Source organism: Mya arenaria, chromosome 10 (genome assembly GCF_026914265.1).
Source record: "Mya arenaria isolate MELC-2E11 chromosome 10, ASM2691426v1".
Taxonomy (NCBI): Eukaryota; Metazoa; Mollusca; class Bivalvia; order Myida; family Myidae; genus Mya; species Mya arenaria.
This window is the reverse complement of record NC_069131.1, coordinates 55,358,952-55,371,062: the sequence shown is the minus strand read 5'-3', so window position 1 is coordinate 55,371,062 and position 12,111 is coordinate 55,358,952. Positions and strand designations below refer to the sequence as shown.

Genomic DNA, 12,111 nt, shown 5'->3' with positions numbered 1-12,111 from the left:
ATCAAGCAGCCCACCTTAGTCTTAAAATAAACCAAAGTTCAAACTTTGCCATATTTCGGGCCTCTCTGACGGGCATGGTGAACACCCGGCTTGTATAAATTAAGCGGTATGTTCAGTAGCGTAGACATTTCCATTGCACACTATTTACATATTTATGTACCTGTTACGTCTACTTTCAGACACCAAATATTGGTGTGTAGGGGCGGGTCAGTGATTTCAAAGCTTTATTTTACCTCCTGACTACCACCGCCCTCCCCACACCATTCTGTAAATAAAATATACCTATGCTTATGCCTAGTTACACTTACAATACATATTTACACATAAAACATACAGTGCTAGGCATAATTGTGATGTTTAAGATGCTTTATTAAAGAAATATTTGGTTTTGGGTCTGTTATTCCTTTGCTAAAGTGAATTTCTGCATGCAACTTGAACGTTCGTTGCCGAGCAATAGCCCTGGTTCGTTTACACATTGTCTGCGCAGTGAGATCTTTCTTAGAGTTTTCTATTCTATTTGTTGCAACAGCTTGCCTTTGAACCCCTTGATATTTGGCATTCTAGTGCCACAGTTTTCATCGATACTGACCCTGCATAACCATGATTTAGTTTTAATATCTGTCCATGTATGCGACCCGAACAGTTTTGCAAAAATGTAACTGATTTCGGGTGCACAGCCTGGTACGACCTTGCCGTTAAATGTTGTCTATTTTTTTAATTTCACGTTGAATTATAGAGGAAATGGATATGGTGGTGTGTAACCTTTATAAGCACCTCTTGGAGGTACCTCCTAATATTCATGTTATTTCATAAATGCTTATTTTTGGAAACAATGTTCTGGGCGAGCTAATATGGGGGACTGAATGATGAGACGCAATGATGTAACTGCTTTTTGATCTTTCGAAAAATAGTGCAATATTTTGCATATGATTAAAAAGAAAAATGTTTATGACAGTGAAAGATAGCATTGTTTTCACCATGTGAACACATAAGTGAATATTTTACTTTCAATTACACCTCCTATGAAATATATCTTTCAGTGCTCTTTCAGAGAATCGTATTATGCTCATACACTGAAACAAACAATTATCCTCTATTGTTCTGTTTGTATTCACTTTTTGTTGAGATAGCACATTACTGAAGCTAATTATTTCTTTCTGATTTTGAAAAATTGTACAATGGTCTTGTTGTAAAATGGTAAAACATTCTTAGTGGGAAATTCAACTTCTATACAGTACTGAATAACTGAATGGGATGATTATGTATAAGCTTGATAGCCATTCCCCGTTTCGAAAACGTATTGAAACCCCTTCCTGTGAAACTGTTTTTAAAGAATTTAGCCTCAGCAATACTAATCATAACAAGTATTATAAATAAATACAAAATAGTCAAAACTATACGCTCTCGAACACAGTATAGTTCCATGACATAGCCATAAAATAATAGAGGGTTTTAAGGCGACGGGGCTTGTCATGTCTTTTTTTTCTTGTATAAAGTCTATAAGACAAAAGAGGGTGGTCCCTTAAATACCTCCATCAATTCAGATTAGCTATTTTCTCAATCATATTTGATTTAAATGCACTCTGTACTCCTATTTGTACTACAGAAAGAGACAACCCGCTTGTTTGAATTTGTAAATAAGAAATGTATTAGCTTGCTCCCATTTTCTTCAATGCGGGTTGATGTTGATGCAACTTTAAGGAGCACAATGTCGATGCAATTTTCATTATATACAATTTTAGTGCATTATTATGTTAAACTCAAGGCAATTCCAGTAAAACAAATACCCCACAGGAGGAAGGCATATATTTTTTTAGTATATGGGTTAGTGTCTTTTTCATTAATTTGGACCCAATAATGGTAAATTTGCATCTTCTGGAACGGGTGTATAATTTAAAAAGGCTTCCCCCGGCGGTTATATGTTAAAAGGGAATAGCTCTTATTAATTATGACTTCTAAAATCAGAAATAAAAAAAATTAAAAAAAATGTGTACATTAAAAATATATATATATAAACTGCATCAAGTGTGTGCCTTTAAGAGATAGATGTTTTTAGGAAATCAACAATATGCGGATTCGCAATTCCAACCTTTCTAAACACTTTGCGTTTCCTTGGACAAGCCAAGCCATGAAGAGGAGAATGAATGCATTCTCGTTGTCTTTCCCAGAATTGTCCATCTGGAGATATAGAACCTCGGGGATACGGCCGTTTTCCTGAATAAAGAAATTGTGTGTCAATAATAGGATATACATTATAAATTTATAATTATTGTTCCAAATCCAATTAATTGAACATAATTGCACTAACTGATGCCTGAAATTTTACCAGTTTCAGCTGAGCCCAGATTATAGCTTGGCAAGTTTGTTTGCCGTATAAAGTTCTCAGAGGGATACGGTAGATATACTTCTTGGTAACCAGAACTAATTCTTTGGTATGCCCATCTATGGCTTATAATTAATCTGATATAAACAAACATCATTGCAACAACATTTACATTGTGAAACATCTAGATAAATGTTATATATAGGTGATGCGCAACATACATCCGGACTTGACAGGAGCCACAGAGATGTCCATGCTTAATACAAAATATGTCAAATGGCGGAGACAGTGTGAAGGACTTATGATATGGGATACTCGGTATGATGTAATTATTATTAAATAGTTTATGTTTCAAAGGTATATATAAAATCTCAAGTATTTCATTTCATCTACAATGCATCAATTAGTTGACTGATAGATAAACTTTTGATTTATGAAAGAAAGGAGAATTTATAGTCTTAAGATATGTGTATGTGAAACATTATGTCATGAATTATTTATATTTTCAGGGATATATGGTTCCCACACACAGTTTGAAGGCATCATCAAGAAGGCATTGGTGTGTGCTTACTTGTGAAAACGCTGCTTCCGACTGCTAGCCAGCATAATGACAACGCATGGGTAAATATCTTAATATTCATTTGCCGTATATGTATGAGACAAGGGCACAAAGAAAAACACAATCCATATTGCTTTAATATATAATTGATGATTAAATAAATGTAGAACCACATTCAGTATAAATATATCCTTACAAGGGAGCCTAAATAGAGGGACAAATTCATCACAATCCCCTGACTTAAATCAGTCATTTATATTAGTTTTTTGGATAAACAAACCCTTATTCTTATACTACAGCTAACATGACATTCATGAATCCCGGCAGAGTAATCAAAGAAATTGAGCAAGCCCGGAAAACATTTTACCAGTGCAGGGGCTGCATGTTTATGCAAATTTTAATTACTGGATTTATTTGGATGTCTTAAATAAATCTAATTATACAGTCAATTTGCATTTAGTTACATAAATTGGTATGCACACACAGAGGTACTCATATCCTACTCATAGAAACAATGAATATTGTTTTTTCAGAGAGCTGTACATCCCAGGAAGAAGAACCAAGAATGAAAGATGAACAATTCCTGTTCACAATTTTTACACAAGTTCATGAAGGGTTTATCATTATGAAGCAGATAAAAAAAGTCAACATCATGAAGATGAAGCTGTTCATAGGACAAAATAGTATCTATCAATTTTTTAAAAAAGTTGAATCAAATTCGATAACAATACTAAAATACATAAAAAGGTTAGAAACTCTGGCCATAACCTTAAAATAACATTTTAGAGGAACGATGGTTTCTACAGCCTGGAGGAGCCAAGTAGAATTATCAGGAGATGCATATATTGTAGGACTGTGTATGCGGTAAATGTTAGCTACATTATAATCTTCATGAGAGTACATTTAGAAAAAAGAAAATTAGCAAGAAATAAGCATGTCCCTATTTCAGTACATTACTTACCAGAATAGATAGGGTTAAAACTAAATGCTGGTGTTTTAAATAAAGTTTTATATAGTTTTTGTTTATTTTTCCTGCAGCCATCTGATTCTGAAGAGGAATCCACATGCGAGTTACCAACATTAGAGGCCACATAAGGGAACAGCTATAGCATATCACCACCAGCTTTACATCCACCCTCTTAACTCCTCACAACAACAAAAGCCTAACTGTATCCACCACCAACTTCAGCCCGACATTCACATCACCTGATAACAACTTTAGCCCAAGCACTTCAAGTCCACAGAACAGTCCAACACGATCCACTAGCCTAAGCCTTTTCTCCAACACAAGCCACAGTCTTGACTTCCTCCCCACACGTTGACAGCTCAACACCAAGTCTGACAGCCATTGCTATCAACCCTGATAAAAGGCCGGCCAGGGGCATCCGCGGTGCACAGTTTCCAAAAGCAAATAAATAAAATTTTCAAGTAGTTCATAAACTTTAGAACTAAAACATGTAATGCAAAAAGGAAACCATAGTGTTTCATGCACATGAATAAAAGGAAAAATTGGTATGCTCATGCATCCTTACCATAGTGTAATTATGTAATCGTTTTTTTAGAAGGAATACATAACACATTGGCAATGAAAGAGGAACGAGAAATTCTTACTAAGATTTAATCCAAAAGAAATATTTGCAGGTAATGTTCTCAGTAGGATCAATGGTCATAGCAAAGTTCACATAACATTCCAGGACTTCAACTTATGAAGAGTGGAGTGCAGGTAAAATACTTGATGTTCTTCTGTCTGGTAACTTTAATCGATTTACTTCTTTAGACACAGTATGTAAAGAAAAAAGGCTTTAGCAAACATGGCATAAATCAAAACAATTTTCAAAGAAATAAAACAATTATACAAAAAAATATTAAAAACATAAGATAATTTCGTTTTAGTGTCAGAGTGAACACTTAATAAAAATGATGTTTTTATAATTGCAGGAAAAATGCTTCGGATTCAGTTTGAATATGGGTGTACGAAAACACTCCACAAAGATGTGAAGAAAACTGTATCTGAGTGAAAAATATTTATGTACTCACATATTAGGAACATATATCTATTTAGTAACATAATATATTTATTTACAACATCATTTTATTCAACTGCACGATACTGGAATTTCTCATGAAATTGGAATCCCTTTTATCTTTAACAAAAGTGTTCAAACCACAAATATATCTAATGCATTCATGTCATGTCAGCAAGAAGTTGTTCTTTTTTGTTTCCAATGGGCACAACAAATAATTATTAACAGCATCCGGATTAAGTTTGCAAATCCGGAATTTTTGCAAACTTATTTTTTTTATTTTTCACCTAATGTTTTTTTTATTTTTGTATTTTTAAAATGTGTTAGGTAATACTAATAAGAGATATTTTTTGTTTCCTTAAATTTCATTTAGAAATATGTTTTTTTTTGGCATTTAAAGTCAACTTTTCCAATGGGAATCCCATTGGAAAATGGCCTTCCCATTGGAAAATGGCTTTTTCAAGCTTTTCCAATTGGAAAACTGGCTCTATTAAAATTGTGGGAGAATTTGGAACATAATTTTTAAAATTGAAATTGACTGTTTAATTAAGAATATTTTACACTAACTACATGAAAAATAATATATTCATTAAAAATGAAGAACCGATAGATTCATTTAAGGCATTTGTTTTCGAATCCTTCCCATGAGTGAATCTTTCCAATTGGAGGATTCCCACATTCAAAGTGGGAAAGTATGTATGGAAGGGAATATCCGCCAGGACATTCATACTGCTAAATGACATTGTGATGTTATTAACTTGCTTATGCGTTCTGCAACATGACAACTGCATTTTAGTTTCTTACATTTGATGTACAAGCAATTCATCTTGCTTGCTTCTTATTGTTAAGGAAACAATCCTTTCATGAATATCATTCATTCTTGCATGATATTGACAAGTGCGTTCAACCTTTTTGTTTGCTTACTGCAATATTGAAATGTTAATTTATACTATTCATAACTGCATTCTATGTTTTTCTTCGCGCCTACTGAATGTAACGAGCAATTAACTTCCTTGTGGATCTTTCGTATTTCTTAACTTGATTGTTACTGCCTTTTGGAATTTACATTATTCATGTTTGCAGCCATTTGGTTCTTTTTTATAAAACAGTTTCCCTGAAAAAAATAAAGCAACACACACGGCAGTAATAAATATGTAAATTTGCAGTACAACGAAAATTTTATTCTGGTAAGTGCATTATAACATTACAGGGAACCAATAAAAATGTCAAATTCTAGCGCAAATTACTATATACGGGAGACCACTCTCGACAGCAAATTCAGGTGTTCGGCAGTTTCCGTCATTCGGAGCTCCTCGGCCATTTTATCGAAAACAACCTCGGATGTATTTGGACGGTTTACATACTCAAAAAGTGGTGCGTTTAAGTCCGCTGCAAGTAGATCGCGTAGTAATTTTATTTAGCATTTAAACTTTATGACTTAACTCTTGGAATTCTTAATTATGTTTGCAATAATTCAATTTAATGGCAATCAATTTAAACTTAGATCAATAAATACAACTCTGAAACACTACATTTAATTAATGATATAATTCAAATTCTTACGAACTATTTCAACTGATGTACCTGCATACATCCGAGGTTGTTTTGGAAAAAATGGCCGAGGAGTTCCGAATGCAGTTTCCGTGGGTTAAACGGTGAGAGAGTCCAAACTTACCCGTCTACTTCCGTACTTGTGTTGTTTTCGTTGGAAATGATGATGCGGGAAGTTTTGTCTTAAAATGAATAGATCGTTCGATTGAAATTACAGAACATACACTACTACTGACTGACAGGGATCTATTCTGTCGGCAAAGGTAATTTTACAAGCTTTAAAAGCCTTTTCGAGTCTTCCGGTTCCGGTTTCCGGTCAGCAGGAAAAAAATGAAGAGACCAATATTTTTAGTTTAATCTTTGATTATCTAGTGATAAAAGTTCCATCTAATCAAAAATTGTGTTGTTGGTAACAGTAGAGTATACGTTTGACGAGTTGTGAGGAAAATCAGGAAAATATGGCGACTCAAACTGTGAATAACAAAGGGTGTGCTCAGTGCGACCTCACGTTTAAGAAAAGCCAGAAGTCTATGAACTGCAGTGTATGCCTACATTGGTTTTGCTTAGATTGTAGCCACATTTCCAACAAGCTATATGAAACTCTCAAAAACGAACCTTCAACAAAGAATCTTCCGTTCAATTGTGATGGTTGTACCCGTGTCCTGCCCAAGCTAACGGAGTTTGGAAGGGCTCTACTTGATCAGAAACAGCAGATCCAGAATTGTGAGCAGAAAGTTGAAGATCTGAAAAAATCCATGGATGTTGCTATTTGTGATAGGGTTGAGTTGGCGATTAAGAGTTACAGAGAAAGGGAGGAGAGGAAGTGCAATGTAATCATTCACAATGTACCCGAACCTGACGCAGGTAGTGAAAACAAAAAAGATGATGAAATTTGTATCAAGAAAATAATGGAGGTGATAGATTGTCAAGATGTTAACATTGTAAAGTCTGTCAGACTTGGAGCACCAGGTACCAAACCAAGACTGATCAAAGTTCAGTTAGATTCTGTCTCTGATAAGCACCATGTTCTAGGGGGAACAAGACTTTTGAGAACCAAAAGAGGGGAAGAATATGCGCATGCATGGAATAAAGTGTTTATCACACCAGATCAGTCTAAGGAGGAAAGGGAGAAAAGCATGATGCTAAAACGAGAGTTAGAAAGGAGGAGGACGGATGAAGGAAATAAGAATTTGGTGATTTTCAGAGGGGAGATAATTGAAAGGGGGGGCGAACAGGGGAGCAAGTGGGATCACAAATCTCATTGCTCCAGCACCTCGTTTTCAACGTTAGACCGGACCAGGAGGATGGTGTAAATATGTTAAATGTTCAAACAGTTAAAAGTTTTGAAGTTAATGTTATTTCAGTTGTTAGTGATGAAAATTCGATAAATAGTTATCGATCAGTTGATAACTGTGATATTACAGTAAATAGTGGACAAATGACCAGTGGCTCCCGAGTTAATGAGTCAATTGACAGTGATATTGAGGTGAGTGATATTTCTAGTCCAGAATCATCAAAGTCTAGTCAAGAATTTGAAGAATCATTGATTAATGAACATCGAAAGACTGAAATTGTTTTAAATAAGTGTAAATGTTTATATACTAATGCAGATCAGTTGCAAAATAAGATGAGTGAGTTGCAGGTACAGGTTACATTGATTAATCCGGATTTTATATTTGTAACTGAAGTTTTACCGAAGCTTAACCATGACAATGTGTCCTGCTCATCAGTTATTTATGCTCTTGATGGATATACAGCATTTCCAAGCACAGATGATGGTAGAGGTGTGTTAATTTATGCAAAATCTGAGCTTAATATTTCACCAAATGTAAACTTAAACTTGATGTACCATGATGCTTCTTGGATAGACTGGATTGTTGAAGATGAGACTGTTGTAATTGGATGTATCTATAGAAGCCCTTCTGAAACGGACAATTGCGACATAATTATTGAATTGCTACGGGAAGCAGCTAGAATTTCTGAGAATTTGCTTGTAACCGGAGACTTTAACATGAAAGACATTGAGTGGGAAACATATACAACCATTCACAGTGAATCTCACCATGAATATATGTTTATTGAATGCTTGAGGGATAATTTTCTATTCCAGCATGTACAACAATTTACAAGATGTAGGAATGATCAGCCTTTGATTTTGCTGGATCTAGTACTGTCCAAGGATGAAAATAACGTTACCAATTTTGAGCATTTACCATCTATTGGGTTAAGTGATCATGTGACTTTAGTATTTGATTTTTGCTGTAACTATAAAGAAGTTTACACTGGGAATATGTCTTACAGCTACAGAAGATGTAATTTGCTTGCATTTATTCAAGATTGGGAGTCTGTCAACTGGAAAGAAACACTTTGTGATAGTGATGTCAATGAAATGTGGAGCTCCTTCTCCGAGAAGTATAAAGTTAGTGTTGATAAATATGTTCCAAAGTCTAAACCTAAAACGGGCTGTAAAACAAAGCCATTATGGATGTCTGGTGAAGTTCTGTCGCATATTAAGAAAAAGCGTCATGCTTGGGACAAGTATTTGGCTACTAGAAGAAATGAAGACTATGAAGCGTATAAAATAGTGAGAAATAGGGCAAATGACTTTGTAAAGAATAGTAAGAGACAATATGAAAGAAATATATCCCAGAAAGCTAAGAGTGAGCCGAAACAATTCTGGCGATATGTAAAGTCTAAAACAAAATCAAGAAGCAATATTTCTAATCTCAAACGTGAAAATGGGGAATTTGTAAGAAATGATAAAGAAAACGTGGATGTACTGAATGAATTTTTTACTACTGTGTTTACAAAGGAAAATATTGACACCATACCTGATATTGAGGATAAAGATGTGAATAGTGAACTCAGTTCTCTTACTGTTTCTGAAGAAGAAGTTTTGAAGCTTTTGAAAGACATTGACCCTAGTAAATCCATGGGCCCTGATTGTGTACACCCATTCCTATTGAAAAGTATGCCAGATATTTTTGTTGAGCCATTAACTATAATATTTAACAAATCTGTAAATACAGGGAAAGTACCTTCAGATTGGAAAGATGCAAGAATTTCACCATTATTTAAGAAGGGAAAGAAAACTGACCCTGGGAACTATCGTCCTGTCAGTCTTACATCGGTTGTATGCAAACTTCTAGAGAAAATAGTTCGGCAACATATTATAAAGCATTTGAATGAAAATCAGTTACTGTCAAATGATCAATATGGTTTTAGATCAAAACGGTCATGTGCTCTTCAACTTTTAAATGTAATGGAAGATTGGACAGAATTTGTTGAAAACCATCAGAGTTGGGATAGTGTGTATCTGGATCTAGCAAAGGCCTTTGATAAGGTTCCACACAAAAGTACTGTTAAAGAAAGTATCTTCTCTTGGAATCAGGGGCAATTTGCTGATGTGGATAGATGATTTCCTAGCGAATCGACGACAATGTGTATCGGTCAAGGGATGTACATCAGATTGGAGAAATGTTGATAGCGGTGTGCCTCAGGGTAGTGTTTTAGGACCTGTACTTTTTATCATTTACGTGAATGATATCACAGAGGTAGTTAACTCAAGTATCAAGGTGTTTGCTGATGACACGAAAGTGTATGCCCCAACAACAGATTCCGACAACCTTCAGGATGACCTGAATTCATTGTGTGATTGGGCTAAAAAGTGGGAGCTTACATTCAATGTTGATAAGTGCAAAATTATACAATATGGGTATAATAATCCTGAAAAGAAGTATTTAATGAACAATATACCTTTGGAATCTGCTACAGAAGAGAGTGATTTAGGAGTATTGTTTGAAAGGGACTTGAAATTTCATAAACACATATCTACAAAGATAAACAAGGCAAACAGTATATTATCTATAATCAACAGAACTTTTGATTTCATGGATAAGTACACTTTCATGAAGTTGTATACAGCTATGGTCCGACCCCATCTTGAGTTTGCGAATGTGGTTTGGCACCCATATATGAGAAAAGATATTGAAAGTTTAGAAAGACTACAAAAGAGGGCTACAAAATTGATTCCATCTCTAAAAGATATGGCATATGAAGAAAGGCTCAAGCAGTTAAAATTACCCACTCTTGCTCATAGAAGAATGCGTGGAGACGCTATACAGACTTTTAAGATTGTAAAAGGTATCGATGATTGTGACTTTGAAAGATTCTTTTGCTACGCTTCATCAACAAGAGGGCATAACTTAAAGCTTGAAAAACCCAGATTTAGGACCACTTTCTGCCAGCACCAGTTTTCTCGTCGTGTTATACAAGTGTGGAATGACTTGCCTCAACATGTGATAGATGCTGAAGATGTAGAATCATTTAAAGTAAGGTTGGACCGCCACTGGCAAGGAGACATGCTGCACCAGTTTTGAGACCTGTATCAAAGTTGTCTATGGACAGCTGTAATTTAATCATATATACTCATAACTGTTACTAACAACCTTTACACGATAAGATTTTATGAGCTCCGAAGATAGATCGTGACGAAACAAGTTTAGACGAAGAGGGGTTTAAAAAGGGCACAAGTCCTTATACAGAACCCAAAATCATCCTACAGGTATCCATCCTACAGGCTATTTCTTATTGACATTTTCTGTTTGCATACGGAACACATTATAGAAAATAAAAAAATGATAGAAATCAATGTGTGACGTTTTATGAGTAGTACTACTGTAACCTTAGACTTAGTCAGTTCGTACCCTAGTCATCTCATATGCTGTTTGGTCAACTGGTTCTTTAAAGTTGGATATGTGTTGATTATGCACCAGTCAATTGTAACCACGCCCCCCACCCCCATGGTCCGGGGAAGAGCAGGGACTTTGACTTTCAGTCCAGCCAAGCACGGGCAAAGTCCTCACCCGGCAGGGACAAACTGCTCGTGAAACCCCACCAAATGCCCCCGCACCCAAGGGACCCTAGGAAAGGCCCATTACCCACTATATTTGGTGGGAAGACAAAACCACCGCAGTCACCCGGCACTGCGGGGCCACCTGGAAGGTAAAAAAACGGCCCATTTTCCCAGCTATCCCCGGTATACCCACGGGCCTGGGGGCCCGTGGTTACAATTGACTGGTGCATTATTATGTAGTGTTAAATTATATACCCATGTACATGTTAAATAAACAATGCATCTCATACTATTAATTATAATTAAATTTGCTATTAGGAGCTGGTCATGGACCTTTGCCGTCCTTTATCCAGAGCCTTCCACAGCGATGGCAGATATATCACTGCTTGGATCAACACTTGACCACGATGTTGAGTCCAGGATCTCAGTGGCAGCCAAGACAACATCAACAGAATGACATCTGCATACATTTTGCACCTCTTCCTTGTGTAAGAATAAACTTTCCAAGACCTCAGCATCAACATTTCTGTAATATTTAAAACTAAAAATAATAACCTGTTTAAAACATAGTTTATAAATAATTATATACAGACAAAGTAAATTATATCATTTGTTTCATAAATGTGTTTTATTTTAAATGCTGTAAACGCCATAGCTTCATACCTGTAAAATTACTGTTTAATGATAGTCTGTTTAATCATTTAATTGTATATGGGCAACATTTGATGTAACATCACTTAATGGAATTTTTTTACAAAAAGTCATTGTGAATATGAACAGTTTTCAAATGAGTACATTT

At 35.4% G+C, this 12,111-nt stretch overlaps 1 protein-coding gene across 1 annotated transcript; it reads left to right on the top strand.

Moving 5' to 3' along the window:
* Nucleotides 1–7,895: 7,895 nt before the first annotated feature.
* On the top strand, nucleotides 7,896–11,769 carry LOC128204837 (uncharacterized). Its single transcript, XM_052906245.1, has 3 exons — nucleotides 7,896–9,426; nucleotides 10,010–10,124; nucleotides 11,631–11,769. Exons 1-3 carry the CDS (start codon nucleotides 7,896–7,898, stop codon nucleotides 11,767–11,769), a joined length of 1,785 nt encoding a protein of 594 aa, XP_052762205.1.
* Nucleotides 11,770–12,111: the final 342 nt, after the last annotated feature.